The sequence below is a fragment of the Eucyclogobius newberryi genome, unplaced genomic scaffold (assembly GCF_026437365.1).
Source record: "Eucyclogobius newberryi isolate DKJ021-1_F unplaced genomic scaffold, fEucNew1.0.hap1 SCAF_14, whole genome shotgun sequence".
Lineage (NCBI taxonomy): Eukaryota > Metazoa > Chordata > Actinopteri > Gobiiformes > Gobiidae > Eucyclogobius > Eucyclogobius newberryi.
The window spans coordinates 31,913,606-31,934,863 of record NW_027315768.1 but is presented as its reverse complement, the minus strand read 5'-3'; the positions used below and the strand labels follow the sequence as shown (position 1 = coordinate 31,934,863).

At 40.8% G+C, this 21,258-nt stretch overlaps 1 protein-coding gene across 3 annotated transcripts in view; it reads right to left on the bottom strand.

Moving 5' to 3' along the window:
- The window catches only part of sema5ba (sema domain, seven thrombospondin repeats (type 1 and type 1-like), transmembrane domain (TM) and short cytoplasmic domain, (semaphorin) 5Ba), a 378,099-nt gene that overhangs the window by 201,015 nt on the left and 155,826 nt on the right, over positions 1-21,258 (bottom strand). For all 3 annotated transcript variants that reach the window (XM_072445266.1, XM_072445269.1, XM_072445267.1), the window contains exon 3: positions 13,818-14,108. In XM_072445266.1, coding sequence (XP_072301367.1) covers positions 13,818-14,061 — 244 coding nt within the window. In that variant the 5' untranslated portion in view covers positions 14,062-14,108. The remainder of the gene's footprint in view (positions 1-13,817; positions 14,109-21,258) is intronic.

Sequence of the window (21,258 nt, the reverse complement as noted above, 5' to 3'; positions counted from 1 at the left end):
TAATGCGACAGCGGGTCAAAATCTGGGCCATGTTTAAAGAGTTTAGAGAAAAAGGAATAGAGTGCCCTTCTCCAGCGGTTTAGATGCGTTAATACCACTTTATAATAACTACAGCTTCATTTGCCTCGACAGAGCAAGAGCAAAGACGCAGTTCATCATGTTTATTAAGCATGATTAAGGTTTAGTAAGTAGTTAATTAAGGTTAGCGTTATGTGTTTGTGTTCTTCCTTTGTTCATGCTTTACTGAGGCAGGTGTGAGTGTGGTTATTGTGTTGAAGTGGATTTTTGGGTTTTGTTTGTTTGTTGTCTTGATATAATGGCTACTGGACAATTACTGAGGACTAAAGCAGTACTAAACCAGGACTAAACAAAGACTAAACCAGGACTAAACCAAGACTAAACCAGGATTAAACCAGGACTAAACCAACACTAAACCAGGACTAAACCAGGACTAAACCAGGACTAAACCAGGACTAACCCAAGACTAAACCAGGACTAAACCAGGGCTATACCAGGACCAAACCAGGGCTAAACCAGGACCAAACCAGGGCTAAACAAAGACTAAACCAGGACTAACCAAGGACTAAACCAGGACTAAACCAGGACTAAACCAGGACTAACCCAAGACTAAACCAGGACTAAACCAGGACTAAACCAGGACTAACCCAAGACTAAACCAGGACTAAACCAGGACTAAACCAGGACTAAACCAGGACCTAACCAGGACTAAACCAGGACTAAACCAGGGCTAAACCAGGACCAAACCAGAGCTAATTCAAGGCTAAACTAGAGCAAAATCAGGATTAAACATGGACAAGAATGGAATTAAACAAGAATTAATTCATGTTTAGACTAATCTAGTGTCCTTTACAAACTTCCACTTGATTAGAGTAAAATGATCATTTATATTTAAAACGTATTTAAGTAAGTAAGTATTATCCCACCAAAACTAGAAAACACAATAACTTGCCATTCACACTTTAAACACGGTGTATCTGATCACAAATTCTAATCTTCCACCCAGAAATAAACATATAATCCAGGCTCACTAGGTTAAAGAGAGAGTTTCCTTCAGAGCGTTACAGTGTGGCTCTCCAAACAGACCTGACTCTTTTGATTGAATAGGTGAGAATGCAGACACTTGTGTTACTCAGCCCTGTTCCCGTCCCCACTCCTCACATGTTGTCACCTCTCGTGTCATAAAACATACTGCACCGGCCCATAAATCCACACGGGACGGCCCATACACAGATTGGTTCTGGTGGCCGCCCTCGTGCCTGCTGCGTTCAAACTGCTCCTCAATCTTTTATCTGCATCAGGGACATGGACAGACCACACGGGAAACACACCATCTGATAAGACTTTAGATCATAAGAAATGTAACAGAACAACACTGGCCCTTTGACTGGATGTTAAAGCAAATACCGTATTTTCCAGACTAAAAGTCGCACCTTTTTTCATAGTTTTGGCCGTGGTGCGAGTTATACTTATATTTATACTTATATAATTATACTCCGGAGCGACTTATATGTGATATTATTTGTTATTTTCACACTTGCAACTGCATTTCATACTCCAGTGCAACTTATATATGTTTTTTCTTCTCTATTATGCATTTTTTGGCTGGTGCGACTTATACTCCGGAAAAAAAACAAGTTGCACTGGAGTATGAAATGGAAATAATGTCACATATAAGTCGTTCCGGAGTATAAGTATAAAAGTATCAAAATAAGTATAAGTCGCACCCCGGTCAAAACTATGAAAAAAGGTGCAACTTATAGTGTGGAAAATACAGTAATAGAGAAGAAAAAAACATATATAAGTCGCCCTAGAGTATGAAATGCGGTTGCAAGTGTGAAAATAACAAATAATATCACATATAAGTTGCTCCGGAGTATAAGTATACAAGTATAAATATAAGTATAAGTTGCGAAAACTATGAAAAAAGGTGCCACTTATAGTCCGGAAAACACGGTACAGCAAAATAATAGCAAAACTTTTTTAACTCACAATGGAAAGATCCTTGTTGTGTATCATTGTGACAAGACTAACGACAGGCTTCAAAATCACGTCCAACTGACAAACACACAAACAAACAAACAAACAAACAAACAAACAAACACGTGGGTTGCAGTGTCATGTAGATGTTTCCCGTGGTACGCGGGCGAGGATTTGCAGATATGTTTTTGTTTGTTTACGGGGGGAAAGAGCCGATCCGTCTTCATGTGGCGTCTGCTTCAGGTGCTCCTCGAGCCACTGCCAGAAATGTGTGATTTACGAGCCAGACAAACGTAATAATGTGCAAATGATCGGGAAGAACGAGGGAGAAGAGAGAACCGACTCGAGAAGTGCAACAGATACACGCCGCTCGCAAAGAAACTGACGACATGTTGTACAGCGTAAGGCTGCGGGCCAAAATATCTTACATTTAAAGGTGTCGATTTGACTGTTCTCCTGTCGTTTACTCACATAAATGTAAGGGAACATTTCAAGTTTTTCATCGTGTCAAGTTTTAACATAGAAATAAGGCATTATATGTGTAAAAAATGGCAAAGTAGCATCTATATTTGACATTTGAATCTGAAAAATGGCCAGAGCCTGGTTTAAATTTATTTTCTTGATATACTAGATACAATAAATAAATAAAAATACAGATGGGATTTTGGATCTGTTGTTTATTTTTTTGAGTGAACTAGAACTGACAGAAAATTGGCCTAATATTTAAATTTCGCCAAATTTTTTAGACTTAAAACTGTAATAAATCAGACTGAGGATTAGATATGAACAAATCCTTCAGTGTGATTGTTCAAAATATTGTTAAGTTTTGTGCGTGTCGGTTCTACCGTATTTTCTGGACTATAAGTCGCACCTTTTTTCATGGTTTTGGCCGGGGTGCGACTTTTACTTATATTTACTTATATACTTATACTCTGGAGAGACTTATATGTGATATTATTTGTTATTTTCACACTTGCAACCGCATTTCATACTCCAGTGCAACTTATATGTTTTTTTCTTAAATACGGTAATTTAAGTGCCGATTGTTGTGTCTGTGGGAGAAAAATGCATTTGAAGAAAACAGCCTGTCCCAGAGAAATCTACGGATGCAACTGGTTTAAATCAAATCGTTTTAAAATGTAGGAACAGATTGTACGAGAGAAATCCTGTGTGAGAGAGCAAACTGACCAAAAATCATAAACCTGATTCGCTTCTGAGATCATTTGCTTGAACATTATCTTGCTGTAGAGCTGTTTTTCATCATTTTCACTTTGCAAACATTACCAAAAGTTCAAACCAGAGAAACCACCACGTGAAGCGCAGCACGTGGGAAAAGCCACGGGGAAGAAAACACCGCTGGAGATGCATTCTTCTGCGGCGGTGACGGAGGCTCGGTATGTAACCTTCTGTTCAACCTTTTCCTGGGAACGAGATCTGTGTCGTCTTCCCAAAAATGACTCCGAATCAACCAGATGGAGGCGCCGTGTGTGTGCGAGTGTGTGTGTGCGTGTTCGTTCGTGTGTGTGTGTGTGTGTGCGTTTGTGTGTGTGTGTGTGCGTTTGTGTGTGTGTGTGCGTGTTCGTTCGTGTGTGTGTGTGTGTGCGTGTTCGTTCGTGTGTGTGTGTGTGTGCGTTTGTGTGTGTGTGTGTGTGCGTTTGTGTGTGTGTGTGTACAGCTGTGTGTCAGGATCCGGGCTAAGCTAACAACCGCAGACACAGCCCGACAGCTTCACACACTTACCCGAGAGATTGATGTTATAGATACATATTAGCGAGGAATAATGAGCTCCGTTAATAGATTCAGAAGCTTCAATACACGGAAAGACACATTACCGTATTTTCCGCACTGTAAGGCGCACTTAAAAGCCTTTAATGTTCTCAAAAAAACCGACATTGCGCCTTATAATCCACTGCGCCTTATTGCGGATTACTTGTGGTTATGCACACTGATCTCGACGATCGAAAATAGACCATTCATTGACAGAGCAATTTATAATCCAGTGCACTTTATAGTGCGGAAAATACGGTACTGAAAGTTCTGGGTTTGACTCCTGAGCGGCATGTGGGAGTTTTTCATGTTTTGCCCCATGAAGTGGTTTTGTGGATGTGCCTTGTGTATGAAAAATGATCGAAAATAGACCGTTCATTGACAGAGCACATTATAATCCAGTGAGCCTTATAGTGCGGAAAATACGGTACCTCCAGACACTCCAGGCTTACTCCAAGCAATAGCCTCCAGCTAAGGTCCTACAGTGTTGAAGGATGGGTTAAACGCAGAGAAGGCGTGTAGCTACGGCAACAATGAAGTCTAACCTGGACATTAGCCTTAAAAAACCCAGCTAAAGGTATTTTCCGGAGTATAAGTCGCCAAGAAAGCCAAAAAATACATAATAGAGAAGAAAAAAACACATATAAGTCGCACTGGAGTATGAAATGCAGTTGCAAGTGTGAAAATAACAAATAATATCACATATAAGTCGCTCGAGAGTACAAGTATAAGTAAAAATATAAGTCGCACCCCTGCCAAAACTATGAAAAAATGTGCGACTTATAGTCCGGAAAATACGGTATATGTAGATTAAACGTTTAAATAATGGTGAATCGCAGCAGTTTTCTGGTCCAACACCATCAAAGACCTAAGACCAGAGACTATCAGTGGGGATTGTGTAGTTCTCAAGTTGAAATCATCATTTGGACGTCCAGTTTCTCTCCAAATGTCTCGACTGTGGATGGAACGCTCTTTCCAATGACCTAAAACTACCGACCGACACCAGCATTTTGCGCTGAACTCTGAAACGGTGGTTGAAATCAAGCCAGAGCTGCTCACACAATGTTTGAAATGCGCCTCGTTTCCGTCTCGTTTCACTGTCTACGTCTGCGTTGAGCTTGTTTCTGGACTAAAACCCTTCAAAAGCCTTCGACAACACTTAAAAACAATGCATCGGCGTCTGTCTTGAAGAGGGATTGGGACGACGCCAAGACGAGGGATCGAGGAGGACGTCGAGATCCACGGACGAACACGCCGAGCGGTTTTAACTGGAGTAAAAGTTCTGTTTCCTTTTCCCCCTGCGAGTACATCTACTACTCTTTATGTTGACGATAAAACATGATTTAAACATCTGCGTTTCTCACGGCGCTCTTTCTTTCTTTCTTTCTTTCTCTTTCTCATTTTTGGGATGTGACCTTTGAATAAAAAGATATTCGTGCGTTATTTATCGTTTTGCCTTTTCACGCACATTAACCTCAGATTGTGGGGAGAGATTCAGACACAGCGGAACTCTCCTGGAACGACTTAAATCAGATGTTACGTCCGGACAGTTACTCACTACTTCCTGGAGCTACTACTGCTAGCATACGCACTAAAACGGTGCGCTAGGTGTAAATTTTCTGGCGAAAAGTCTAAATGTACAGTATTTTCCAGAGTATAAGTCGCACCAGCCAAAAAAAAAGTATAATAGAGAAGAAAAAAACATATATAAGTCGCACTGGAGTATAAGTCGCATATCTATAGCTACATGAGGCACAGACAGAACTGTGGTAAGTGTTTGGTATGTTAGCGTAACATAACAGTTATTCAGATAACTATAGCATAAAGAACATGCTAACAAGTTTACCAAAGCATCAGTATTACCGTATTTTCCGGACTATAAGTCGCACCATATTCATATTTTTCGCCGGGGTGCGACTTATACTTATATTTATACTTATATACTTATACTCCGGAGCGACTTATATGTGGTATTATTTGTTATTTTCACACTTGCAACTGCATTTCATACCGCATTTCTTTCCATTTTGCACTTTTTGGCTGGTGCGACTTATACTCCGGAAAATACGGTACCCCAAATCACTAAATCCACTGAATTCTTCTTCCTCTGTGTCACTTCTAAACAACTCCACAAACTCCAGAGGAAGAGGAAGTGCTGATTCTTCTTCTGCGTCGCTGAGAGCCTAGAGCGCCCTCTTGTGGATGTCAGTGTGAAAATAACGAATAATATCACATATAAGTCGCTCTGGAGTATAAGTCGTATAAGTCGGCCATGAAAAAAGATGTGATTTATAGTCCAGATAATACGGTAGATGTTTTTACTTTCACCTCGAACGTTCCGCATCACAGCAGTCGCTTCAAGCAGGTTTTCTATCCATACAAAAGCACGTAAACGGCTAAACGCTACGAATACCAATGAAATCCACGCGGCGCAGTTTTAATTTAAATCTTCTGCTTTTCCGTGCTTAATCTTTGACGTCGGCGGCAGCTCGCGATCCCGGGATGGAGAGCGAGCGCCGGCGCAGGTGAAGGAGGCAGCGCTCCACCGGGCCCCCATAAAACGCTCATCCATCACCGCCGCTAATCTGCGCTCGGGCCTGACACTTTGATTGTACCGGGCGCTCAGTCCCGCTGCCTCCGCACAAAAGACCTCTCCAGCCAATCTACGGTCGCTCCAGAAAAGCCACTCGAAGGGGGGGATAAAAAGGCTCTAATCTGTGGGACGCGAGGGCCCCGTGAGGACGAGGAGCCGGGCGAAGTGTGCGGGGACATTATGTGGGATTTCTGTAGCGACAAATGCAAAGCTGGAGGGTGAAGTTAAGGAGACAAAAGGCAGAAAAGTCAGAAAAAAGGTGAGGAAAATGTAACTGAAGCGGGAAAAACAGAACGAGTGAGATTCAGATTGACTTTGTCTTCATTGAACTGGAGTAAAAGTTTAAGGTTAGAATATAAAACAGACGTAAAACAGAGTTAAACCAAGGCTAATCTCGGGATAAGGGTGTGTTCACGATTCAGGACAAAAACAAGTCTAAATCAGGACAAAAATGGGTTCAATTTAGGACAGAATAATGACTGTGTGAACGCACCCAAAAGCAGGACAGGACTAGGTGTGAACTAGAACCAAACCAGGACAAAAAACAAGACTAAACCAGGACCAAACCAAGACTAAACCAGGACAAAAACCAAGACTAAATCAGGACCAAAGCAAGATCAAGGCAAAAAACAGCACTAAACAAGTATCAAAATCGGTTTAATCCAGATTAAACCAGGACCAAACCAAGACTAAGCAAGGGGGAAAAACAGGACTAAACCATAACTAAAAATGAGAACTAAATCAGGTCTAAAACAATTCAAAGCAAGATCTAAAGTAGGACAAGACTAAACCAGGACCAAAGCAAGATCAAGACAAAAAACAGGACTAAACTGATCTAAAAATAGACCTAAATCAGAACAACAAAATAAGAACTAAAATTAATAGCCCTAAACAGGTCCAAACCAGGACCAAAGTGGGGAAAACCAGGACAAAATAAAGGCTTAAACCAGAACCAAACTTGACTAAACCAGGATTTATTTATTTTTAGATAAAACAGGACCAAACCAGGATTTAATCAGTGCAGTTGTAAATTTGGAACAAACCAAGACAAAAAAAAAACAGGATTAAACCAGGACTGAACCAATATAAAAACAGACTTATCAGGACCAAAAAAAAAAAAAAAGAAGTTAACAAGGACTGAAGCAGGATTATCAGAGCAAAACCAGAGCAAAACCAGGACCAAACAAAGACAAAAAAGGACTAAAGCAGGAGAAAAAAACATGACAAAAAACAGACTTGAACACGAACAAAACCAAGACTAAACAAAGAAAGCAAATCAGGACAAAACCCCAGACTAAACATGGACCAAAGCAACATCTACTCAAAAACAGAACAAAAAATAGAACTAAACTGGCCTAAAACAATTCCAAAATAAGACTGAACCATCACACCTTTCATATTCCAAAACCAGAACACAGACCTATTGTTTAACAGCTCAATATCTCTCCCGTCCGTCACGTTCATATCTATATTTCACCCACACCAGATGCACTTTCTCCAAATCCTCTTTTCCATCGCAGCACGTCGCGTCAACAAGCCCCAAACAAACACTGCAATTTCTGCTTGTGTTTTCCTTTTATCTACCTCGGCCCTCATCCTTCTCCCGCCGTGTTGGTCCTCGCCGGACTCGCCGTCATGTTTATCTCGTACCCGCGTGGCCCGTCCCGCTTCACGGAGACGGGCTTTTGACCCGCTCAAAGTCAAGTGGAGAGTTTTACCGCACCGAGAGGAATACGTTTGGCGTTGCGGGCGATATAACGGGCGAGCGTGTGTGTGCGTACGGTCTAATGGGGCTCGTTAAAGTCGATGGAGGCTGGAGTAATAAGGCTGAAGGGAGCGCTGTGGCTTTAATGACCGCGCCGCTACTGCGTTAGCCGCGCTGAGCTTGTTAGCGTACGACGCGTGTGAGGGGCGGTCCCAAGGCGGTACTTAATTAACACGTGGGTTTTGTTTTAATGTCCAATTAAAACTCAATGTTTTTTCTGACATTGGAGTCGCGCAACGTCATCGAATCTGTTAGTTTTGTTTTTGGTTTGTCGCACGTTGCATTGCTCAAGTGCTGGGAAATGAATAAATAAATATAAATAAATATAAATAAATATAAATAAATATAAATAAATATAAATAAATATAAATAAATATAAATAAATATAAATAAATATAAATAAATATAAATAAAATGAAAATAAATGTAAATAAATAAATGTAAATACATATAAATAAATATATAAATATAAATAAATGTAGATACATACAAATATTTATAAATAAATATAAATAAAAAAAATATATAGATACACATAAATACAAGTAAATACATATAAATAAATACATATAAATACATACATATAAATAAATATAAATAAATATAAATAAAAATATAAATAAATAAAAGTATTATTATTATTAAAAAGGATGATTGGAAAAATGGACACAAACTGAACCAACAATTAAGGACTATATCAACATTAAAATTGATGTTCGAAAAATTGAGAAAAAAACATTGGGACTAAATTTAAAGATGGACACGTTTCATGATCCAAATGGAACGACTGTGTGTGAAACGCTCTGCCGTTCTGTCTTCTGTGCTCCTTTTATGTTTAAACAAATTACACTTTTAAACTTAAAAAAAACTGACCTGTACTTGGTCTATGGAGATAAATATGTTTAATCCCATAAATTCGAGCAGGTGGTGAACCCGTCTCAGCACTTATTGTATACAGTCTGCATCTGTCCAACCAGTTCTGTCTTTGTGAAAAATACTTTCCCCTTTAAAGATACAAGAAGCGTTATTCATAAAACATTTCTTTCAGACACCTAGAGCCACTAAAAAAAACACTGATTAACGCAACGGAGACGCTCAACAGACTCGTCCAAGAGTGACTCACCGGCTGCTACTGATATAAATGTTCCACTCCGTTCATTTTAATACGGCAACAAAATAAAAACATTCTGACATTCACAGGCAGCAGAAATAATTGGTCGCCGTTTATATGTCTGTTACCAACAAGTATTGAATCAATATCTACACTTCATCGGTTTAATTAGCATTTGTGGCGTTTTTTGGGTGCGATTTGTCCAACATATCATTATTTAAAGAAACTTTAATGGCGGCGCGGATTATGAAATCGGTGAACGCCGCTTAACGCCTTCACACGTGGTAATGTTTACGCTAACTACGCACTAAAATGAACCCGGCTCGTGGGAGGGCACCAGCCTTCAGAGCGTTCTGTTTACCGACCGTGGAAGGGTCTATAAAAACTGCCATAACGGTAAAACGCTGCTAAAAATGCCATAAAAGTGAGAATAGAGGGACGATCTGCTCTGATTGGCTCGTATCATCTCTAAACATGTTACTTATCGTGAGATTCCGCGCAAACGCCGTCATTAACTAGCCTACATTTTCTTTCCGAACGCCTATAATTTTCGTATTAACATTTCGATTTAATTATTACGCAGCAGAATCTGTGATGGTCTCGTTTTAAAGTCGTTCCAAAATAACCACTTTGCGACTCATCGGTGTGTAAAGTGCTCATCCGCTTCCGCCGCATTTGCATAAAACTGCTGTAATTTTGCCGAAAACCTGCACAAAATCAGCTCCGTTTGTTTTTTTGGACGGGTAAATTACAAGGCGGAGCGACGGCGCGGTGGTTAGAGGGCAAACAGTTTGATTTGTGGAGTGTCCGTGTGGCTTTTACTCATTTTCTCATCACAATACTCTAACTTCAGACAATACAGGTGTGCAATATCGACGCAATATCCATGAAGCCCTCGTGAACCAGCAATTAACAGAACAATACAGTCACAAAACTAAACTAAAATATTCCACCTTCACCACTATTCACACACAAAAAAGACAAAAAATAAATAAACTAAAAAACGAATTATGTAACATTGATACATCATACATAAAAAAAAATTGAAAAAATAAACCAAAAACAACACTAGTATTTCAATGTGTTTTAGTATTTTGTATTATATATTCATTATTTTGTATTATTATTTATTCATTATTATCTTTTATTATTATTTATTCATCATTATTTTTTATTATTTCTTATTCATTATTATTTTTATTATTATGTATACATTATTATTTTTTATTATTACGTATTCATTATTATGTTTTATTATGATTTATTAATTATGATTTTTTATCATTATTTATTCATTATTATTTATATTATTATTTACTCATTATTATTTTGTATTATTATTTATTCATTATTATTTTTATTATTATGTATTCATTATCATTTTTTATTATTACTTATTCATTATTTTGTTTTATTATTATTTATTCATTACTTCTTAACACCTGTCACGTAATTGTTGTCCATTTTTGTCGAGTTTTTGCACTTTGTCGGTCTAAACTAAATTGTGCATTTACAGTGGTGTTTGCCCCTTTCTGATTTCTTAATTTTGTGCATGTTTGTCGCACTTACATTTTTCAGGTAATCAAACACATTTAAATATTAGTCGAGGACGACACGAGGAAATACACAATGCAGTTTTTAAATCATTGTCAGTTATGTTAAACGCTTGATTGCAGGTGTTAAGGGTGTATATGGTTTAGGGTCTTTTTCACACGGGGCATTGTAGGTTTTGGCTTTGTTTTCTTTTTATGATAAAAACCTTCATGTAAAAACTGCATTTTGTGTTTCCTCGTATTGTCTTTGATTCATATTTAAATTTGTTTGATGATCTGAAATATTTAACTGCGACAAACAGGCAAAAGAATAAGACATTAAGATGAGGCAAAACATTTTCCCCACCATTGTATTCAGTCAAATTATTTTTGATTATATTAAAAATGAATTATATTATTATTATTATTATTAATAATAATAATAATTATATTTGTTTTATCATTATTTTATTATTATCATTCTTTTTATTATTATTATTGATTTTTATTTTTTAAATCTTTTTTTGTTCACGGACATGGAAATAAACCTTATTTCTGATTCTGTATGTATTTGTGAGTGAGCAGACTTTATTGTGTTATTGTGTGTATGTTATTCAATTTATTCAATCAAAGAAAGGTATTATCATTATTTCACATCACCGCCTCACATTATATACAGTAGAAGAATTATTATTATCATTAAAGTATATGACAAAGTACATAAGCATCACCATAAACTTCATACTTCACTGTCGCACACCTTAAACACATTTGGAGTGCGTCTTGTCGTTGCCATGGCGCTGAAGGACCGCTCGACCCTTAACCACGCCCTCTCATCCACCGTACTCTATATCTCATCAAACTGGAACATATCAAACTCAACACGATCTCGTTTCTTTGTCATTTCCAGCACGTTCCTCGTCTCTCGAGGTCGTCCACAGAGCCACGTTTCTTTTGATTCCGACGTGATATTGATTCGAACGCCGGCCCATTTTAGTTCAGAGAATAAGACGTATTAAAGCCACAAATTACCCGTCCCCATGGCGACCATAACTGTAACAAAGAGCGGAATTAGATGATTAGATATTGAGCTGCTAATGTCTGCTCCACGGGGAGAAGGAGGGATCCATACAAACAACATATAACATATATTCATAACATATATATATATATATATATATATATATATATAATGTGCAGTTATTGTGGTGATAAACCCGACATGTTCTGGACTCAAGAGTCTCGTGTGTTACGTACGGACAATACTTTATTTTATTTATTTGCCTGTAGTTGTTTTTTAATGTTCCTTTATTTATTCTTTATTTAATGCTCATGACCATCACAAAGAAATATACTATTTTAACAAAGGAAGGACCGATTTCATTTGTCCTCACACGGATATATATATATATATATATATATATATATATACATATATATATATTTGTATTTCATGTTTTTTCTTCTTTTTTATGTACAATAAAAACACAGAAACAGAACCAAATAATTTAATTTAAAAAAATTAAAAAAAGAATAAATACATACATACAAATAAATAAATAAATAAAATAAATAAAATAAATAAAATAAATAAAATAAATAAAATAAATAAAATAAATAAAATAAATAAAATAAATAAAATAAATAAAATAAATAAATAATGACAAATAAAATTGAGGCACAATAAGTCCAAAAATTAAGTCCTGTTTAGTCCAAAGTTCATAACATTTGAGCAGTTATTTTTCAAACTTAAAAACCGTTTTGAATTCCATATGAATCACAGGACGTCACGTATAGTACTAGAGGATGTGTGTAATCCAGTAATCAATTAATATTTTTCACATTCCCTAAACCATTTTTACAAGCATATTATTGTTTTTTTTTTCAAACAAATAGTAATAGTTAATAGTAATAAACACATACAAAAGAAGGATTTTTTACAGCCCTGACAATAACATTCCAGCTCATCCAGGCCCATATCAGGTTTAGTCACAATCACACGTCAAATAAGTCTCAATCTCACACACAGCAGCCAAAAAATATAAAATACTCCTCCAAATTGTTCGATATTGGTTGTGGAGATTGGCACTTTTTTTTAAATCTTACAGCAGCTCACAAAACAATCAGGAATCACTCAATCAACTCAGCGTGAAATCCTCTTTCCCCGACTCAAAAGACAAAAAAAAACGTGAATAAAAAACGGCGTCTGATTGCGAGCGAATATTACACCGCGCCGTCGTCCTTCTCTCAGGCGAGATTCAGATCCAGAACGGCGGCGTCAAAAGAAACGTCCAAAAGCAAAACCCACGGAATGTCGGGGGCGAGCGTTTAGCCACGGGATCAACGACCTAATCGCCAACGCGGCCTCAAAATCAGCGTTTCGTCCAATCGCTCACGTGGTCGGGTGAGAACCATGTAAGAAGCAGCTCCCGACGGGTGTTTTTCACTCATGTTTAACACTTTTAGCTTTAGTAACGTCTATTTCTATCTATCTATGTATCTATTTACCTAATATATCTGTTATTTGTGGTTTAAATGGAAAGTATCACGCCGCTGGGTATGTTAGACGTAAAGAAAATTAGGTCTTTTCTATGGATTTGCTTCATTACCAGTCGCTAAATCTCTTTTTTAGCAAAATTAGCTTCTGCTTTTGAAGAGGAATCCTCAAAACGCAACAAAGGCACAAAACTAGTGCCAATCAAACCCTCAGACAGCAGCTTTACTCCTCTTTTAAAATTACCAAAAATATAAGCTTTTCTGGAGTATAAGTTGCACCAGCCAAAAAATGCATAATAGAGAAGAAAAAAACATATATAAGTCGCACTGGAGTATAAGTATATAAGTATAAATATAAGTATAAGTCGCACCCCGGCCAAAACTACAGCGCCGCAGCTTCACAAAGAGTCTCATTACAGTCGGGCGATGTTTGGGCGAAAAAAAGACCCCAAACTCATGAGATTATTAACTGCCACAATCAGACATTTAGCGCAATTAAGTCACGAAATTAACACCACGAAAAGCACCTGCCACATAGCGAGAGCCCCGCCTGACCTTGTGTGGAGACTTTGGGGTGCTCCTTCTTGGTGCACTCCGGGTGCCTGAGCGGGTCGAAGGGGCTTGGGCTCGGGCCGGCCGGGTGGGTTTCCTCCGCGCTCTGGGCGTGTCCCGTCGCCAGGAGGAGGAGCAGGAGGACGACGTGGGTGAGGCGGAGCGGCGGCGGAGGAGGCGGCAGCGGCGTCGTCATGGCGCCCTCGCACCTGCAGCGTCCCAGGCCGACCAGAGGGGGCGCTGTCATGGCAAAGACCTCTCCTCTAACTGCCGAGCTGGGCCTCCGACACGCAGCTGCGGAAAGAGAGACAGGAAGAGGAAATGAGTTTGTTTGTTTGTTTGTTTGTTTGTTTGTTTACGATTTAATTTTTTCACATTATTTTCGTCGGTTTCCTCCGTTATTTCTGCAGTTTAAAAGCAGCCATTGGGCAACGGAGCCGGTGCAGCTGATCGCTCACCGACCAACCACTAACGAGAAGAAGAAGACGTAGAAGAAGAAGATGAAGACAAATAAGAAGATGAAGAAGAAGAAGGAAGAAAGAAGAAGAAGAAGAAGAAGAAGAAGAGGAAGAAGAAGAAGAAGAAGAAGAAGAAGAAGAAGAAGAAGAAGAAGAAGAAGAAGAAGAAGAAGAAGAAGAAGAAGAAGAAGAAGAAGAAGAAGAAGAAGAAGAAGAAGAAGAAGAAGAAGAAGAAGAAGAAGAAGAAGAAGAAGAAGAAGAAGAAGAAGAAGAAGAAGAAGGAATCTAGCGGCAAATCAGACTTAAAATTGGACTTGAACCCTTTGGAACGAGAAAACAAAAAAACAAAAACAAAAATGGTATTTTAATGAATTCAAAGCACATGGTTTTATCCCAGAGATTTGTTGATTTCATTGTTGTTTATTGATTGTTTTATTGGATGTTTTATTTGCATTTCATTAGGATATCATGTGTTTCTTTGCTTTTTACAATGAAAATGAGAGATTCTCACATTTGGTTTTTCCCTGTACAAATAAACGATAAAAAAAACAAAAAAAAACTGTAAAAAGCGTTGCCTGGAGCGCACAGCGAAGCCACACAACCCTCGACCCGGACATAATTATTTCAAATGTGCAATTAAACTTTAGGAGTTGGCCAAATGGACGATTAAAAGTGGAAAACTATCGCCGTGGGTTACTCAACGAGCCGGGCACTGACAAGAGTCAATGACGCGCGAGGAAAGTGCGTCTGAACTCCAGAGGTGAGAGCGTCGCCGCCCTCGCCGCGTCCGCACGGAACGCGGCGCGCTCAAACACAGCGGCGGCGCGCGCAATCATGGTGGGCGCAAAAGCAGAATTAATGGGCGTAATCGCGGCGTGTCCAAAAAGCCGCGGACGAAAATGGAACGCGATGGCTTTTTAATGGCTTTTCAGCTCGTTATTGCGTCTGTGTCAGATGTTCTCATTATCTACGGAAGTTAGCATTAGCTGAAGGTGTCATATGTGACTTTTATTGCTTCAGTCCATGGAGAATATGTCATCGATCTGCATTGTCCTTCAGTCTTTTATTGGATTAATCGCTCGATGGAGTGTTATGAAGCTGGGCGATATTGACAAAAATGTATATGTCTTGTTCTCATGACGATATGTAAATAGTCGGACTATATATCGTATTTTTCGTAGTTTCGAGTTGCACCAGCCAAAAAATATTTCCAAATAAGTATGATATATATGATGGGAATTATATCTATCTGTAGCATTATAAAATCGCCAAAATAATGTAATTTTATTTTCACAATTTCACAACAAAAAAGTAATGACAATCACGCCAAATACAAAAATAAATAATAATAATTGTGAAAGGTAAAAAAAATGCTAAATTAAAATTAGGTGTGAACAAAAAAAGGAATTTAAATAAAAATAGACTTTGACTGAATATGAATACAAAATACACAATATACACATGATGAACAGAACATCTTAAACGGCACACGGCTCATTTACTTTCTGGCTTTTAAAAATACAATACGGTGAATAAATAACGTATTGGAGTGGCCATTCGTCAAACCTGGCGCCCCACGTTGGCTTAGCCAGACGCGTAATTAAATTAAGTGTGATTAAAACACACAGCGTCAAATTATGGCGCCGTTTTGACTTGGCCACATCCGCCGGCGGCTAATGCTACGATCAATAACGCATTATTAGCTTGGTTGAGTTGCAAATCAAACACATTCATCCACAATCAATTAACCCGAACTTCAGCTGCTAACGAAGGAGAAAACTGCATTACAAAACAGAGGAGTCAACATATGGCTCCTGGTGTTTGTAAAGTCGACTAAGCATTTAAAAGTACACTACCTTTTACAGTGGAGGAAGACGTGCTTGTTTCCATGGAGATTGTGTTGCTTTATTGCAAAAAACATGCAGACAACTATAAAAAAAACATGACCTGGACCATTCAGACTCTAAAACACGTGTGAAAAGACGATGTCATAACAACAGCAGCACTTATTGAATTAAAATGTGAAAAAAGAAAAAAAAATATTCATGGTTTTACTCAATAATGCACTTTATTTGTAAATATTCTATATTCAGAAGACGTCAATTGCCAGATTTCAGTCTTTATTTGGCTGATAATGTATTTAAAGTCTCAGTGTACAATAGAAATAATATTATGTCGTCGAATCGAAAAAATAATCGGTGACTGTTAAAATAATCGGTGGTTGCAGCCTAATTCTAACTGTGAGCGGCGTCGCCTCTCCACAGATCGGACCTGTAACTTGGCCTATTGGCGTCACCTGCCTGTCAACATGGCAATATATGTTTAATGTCATCCTGCTAAAAATTATTTGAACTTTTTTTTATCACAGAATAGCACGTTTTTTATGTTTATCATTTCACTTCCTGTTTGTAATTGATGACATCACAGTAGGAAATTACCCAGCAAACACTGGGCCAAAACTCATCTTATGCCACTTGACAAATGAAAATATATGAAAGCGACTTTATTTTGTTGAATTATGTCAAAAACGTTGTTACTTTTGAGTAACGTATGAATTTTCTACTTTTCTCCACAAATACACACTTGATTGGTGTAAAACTATCATTTATACACAACAGGTACAAATACACAGAATAAAGTCAAAATTACAACATTTTAAAAGCTTGTTTTCTAATGTCGACCATATTTCTGTCTCTGAATCATTTTGATATTTCTGATACTTTCTTTCTTTTAATTGTCCTTATTTTATGACCACGATAATGTATGTGTGAGCTTCTGTGTCCGAGTAGTTCCCCTTCCTCCTCCTCCACCACCTCCTTTCTCCCCCACCTCCCTTCTCCTCCACCTCCTCTCACCTCCTCCACTTCCTTTCTCCTTCTCCACCTCCTCTCACCTCCTCCACCTCCTTTCTCCTCCACCTCCTCTCTCCTCCCCGCCACCTCCCTTATCCTCCACACTCCACCTCCTTTCTCCTCCTCTCACCTCCTTTATCCTCCACCTCCTCTCACCTCCTCCACCTCCTTTCTCCTCCTCCACCTCCTCTCACCTCCTCCACCTCCTTTCTCCTCCACCTCCCTTCTCCTCCACCTCCTCCACCTCCTTTCTCCTCCACCTCCCTTCTCCTCCACCTCCTCCACTTCTTCCTCCACCTCCTCTCACTTCCTCCACCTCCTTTCTTCTCCTCCACCTCCTCCTCTCTCCTCCACCTCCTCTCTTCTCGCTCCTCTCACCTCCTCTCTCCTCGCACCTCCTCTCTCCTCCACCTCCTCCTCTCTCCTCCACCTCCTCTCTTCTCTCTCCTCCTCTCTCCTCCACCTCCTCTCACCTCCTCCACCTCCTTTCTCCTCCTCCACCTCCTCTCACCTCCTCCACCTCCTTTCTCCTCCACCTCCCTTCTCCTCCACCTCCTCCACCTCATCCACCTCCTTTCTTCTCCTCCACCTCCTCCACTTCCTCCTCCACCTCCTCTCACCTCCTCCACCTCCTTTCTTCTCCTCCACCTCCTCCTCTCTCCTCCACCTCCTCTCTTCTCTCTCCTCTCACCACCTCTCTCCTCTCACCTCCTCCTCTCTCGTCCACCTCCTCTCTTCTCTCTCCTCCTCTCTCCTCTCACCTCCTCTCTTCTCTCTCCTCCCCTCTCCTCCACCTCCTCTCTTCTCTCTCCTCTCACCTCCTTTCTTCTCCTCCACCTCCTCCTCTCTCCTCCACCTCCTCTCTTCTCTCTCCTCTCACCTCCTCTCTCCTCTCACCTCCTCCTCTCTTGTCCACCTCCTCTCTTCTCTCTCCTCCTCTCTCCTCTCACCTCCTCTCTCCTCCACCTCCTCTCCTCTCTCTCCTCCCCTCTCCTCTCACCTCTTCTCTCCTCCACCTCCTCCTCTCTCCTCCACCTCCTCCTCCACCTCCTCCACCATAAAGTCTATAATAAAAGGTCGTGACTATAAGTTTGACATCTCTTCTGACGCATCCGCAGAAGTCGTTTGAAAGAATCCCGCTGCGTTTGAACCTTCTTCCGCTTTAGTCCTTCAAACTCTTCGCCCCCGTCACCTCCACGCAGCTGTTCTGAGGCCCAGCGGGCGGGGCCGTCGTGTCCGTCCCGCCCAGGAAGAGGACAGAGTTAGTTAGTGTTTGCTGTTCACCGTAGGAGCATCTGTCCCGGATCCATCTCCGCCCCGCTGTGTCCGGGATTGGCCTCGGTCTGTCGCCGGAGGAACGGGCGATCTATAGCGTCGAGCGTCTACCAAAAGTAAAGCGAACTCTGCAAAGTCGCTCGCAGACACTTGTGCGCCGGGAAAACGTCAACGGAGGGTTCTGAACATTTAAAAAAAAAGTATTTTGAGCTCATTGGGGCAAATTCATTCCAAAATATACCCTTTTCTGACCAGTATTTGCACTTTTGTACCTGACAGTCGAAATGTAGATCACACCGTGAATGTTGAGTATGTTATTTATAGTAAAAAATGTTACAAAAAGCTGATTAAAAATGATCAAAAAGAGAGAAAACCACGTTACGGGCTGAGACTTTGGGGTCGAAACACCGTCGCTGGATTAAGGAGGTCATTGAAATGCTGGAACGCGCCTGCGGGACGATGAACAGGGACGAGGGGGCCTTTTTACTGCACAAACCTGGGGTCGGACTGCAGATGGCGCTGTCATCCTGCCTCAAACGGTAGGAAAACAACAAAACTCACGGATAAATGGATGACACGAACTGCACCAATGACAAAAGACTGGACCAACGTTATGATTGACGTGAGGAGAAGATCATGTTTGGGATTAATTTGAAAATGGACAAATTTTACAGATTTTGGCCCCAAATGGAACATTTAGTTTGGACTTTGCGTGTCTTGTTTTTCATTGGAGGTTTAGTTTCAATGTCATTTTTTTATGGTCGCTCTGGTCTTGTTCTGTTTCTAGAGTTTAAAAATGTTAATTTTTAAAAAAAAACCTTTGGACAGATATAACAGACAAATGCACAATGGAAAAAAATAATCCCAGGACTCAACTTAAAAATAGACACATTTAAAAAACAATGGACAAAATGGGACAATTATTCAGACCTTAACCTGCTCTAATTCCTGGTCCAGATCATTATTTGTGTTTCTTTTTTGTTTTTTCGTTTTATAAAAAAAATAAAAAAAATAAATCATAAATAATAATAACTATAAACAAAAACGATAAACAGAATTAGAATTTCTTCCAAACCACATCATCTCACGTCTTGAAGCTGTAGCTGTTGTAAAAGAGCTTTGTCATTTGCTCTGTGTTTCGTGCGGCGCTGATTCAGACATCGAAGCAGAAGAAACTGCAGCGGAGCCGACTGGACACGGCACAGTCAATAAGTGCAATCACCGGAGAGAGCCCCCCCACCACAGAGAGCCCCCCGACCGGAGAGAGCCCCCCCACCACAGAGAGCCCCCCGACCGGAGAGAGCCCCCCCTCCACCCAGGGCCCCCCGACCGGAGAGAGCCCCCCCTCCGCCCAGGGCCCCCCGACCGGAGAGAGCCCCCCCTCCGCCCAGGGCCCCCCGACCGGAGAGAGCCCCCCCACCACAGAGAGCCCCCCGACCGGAGAGAGCCCCCCGACCGGAGAGAGCCCCCCCACCACAGAGAGCCCCCCAACCGGAGAGAGCCCCCCCTCCGCCCAGGGCCCCCCGACCGGAGAGAGCCCCCCCTCCGCCCAGGGCCCCCCGACCGGAGAGAGCCCCCCCACCACAGAGAGCCCCCCGACCGGAGAGAGCCCCCCCACCACAGAGAGCCCCCCGACCGGAGAGAGCCCCCCCACCACAGAGAGCCCCCCGACCGGAGAGAGCCCCCCCACCACAGAGAGCCCCCCGACCGGAGAGAGCCCCCCCACGTCCAGAGCCCCCCCCACCACCAAGAGCCCCCCCACTGGAGAGAGCCCCCCCACCGTCCAGGGCCCCCCCCACCGTCCAGAGCCCCCCCACCGTCCAGAGCCCCCGCCCAGCGAGAGCCCCCCCACCGTCCAGAGTCCCCCCCACTGCCGAGAGCCCCCCCACGGTCCAGGGCCCCCCCACTGCCGAGAGCCCCCCCACGGTCCAGGGCCCCCCCACAGTCCAGGGCCCCCCCACAGTCCAGGGCCCCCCGCCGCGAGGCCGTTGGACTCTGGTTCACACTAAATGGACAAGTGCCTCTCGACTGAAGTGACAAAATCAGACAAAAGTAAAAGCAGCATTTTTCAACCAAGAAAGACCGAAATGTGCTTGAGAGTTCCACAGATTAAGATAAGATAAAATAAGATATTCCTTTATTGTCCACACATGGGGAAATGTCATTGTTGCAACGCAGTAGATACAGAGGAAAAGGACAGATAACTTGTAGGAAGTTTAAAAACACTCTTAATAGAAGAACTCTTATAAACAAAAACTCTTAGAAATAAAAACTCCTACAGACAAAACCTCTCATTTCCTAATAAGGGATGGAGGGGAAAAATTAGGATGTCTCTTTTTTTATGCCACGCAAAAGAAGTTGGTGCACTGAACGCTCAGTCTTTGTACCGTATCACATACAAATAATGAAGTCAAAGGTAAAAAAAGCAGTTCACACAAATATTGAGAACTTGTCGCACGTCAATTTTTGTAATCGTGATAAAGAATTGTGCTTATTTTTAGTCAAAGGAAGCAACATAACTTAATCTTAACTTCATATATCTAGTCTTTTCTCTATATATATTATTATTTGCTCAAAACCAGGGGTCTCATTTATAAAGCATGTGTACGTACAAAAATACTACGTAAATCACTTTCCAAGTTAAGTTTGGGTTTTACAAAAAGACAACTTGACCTAAAATGAGCGGTTTGGTCCAAAAAACGCATCAGAGTTTTAAGAGATGAGGCAGAAAAGAACATGTGTTCAAAGAGATCAAACTGTGAGAGACTTTGAGGCCGTCTCTGCTTCGTCAGTGCGCACATTTTAGTAAGAATTCCCCGTTAAGTTTTATAAATGAGACCCCTTTAGCTCAAAGCCTTT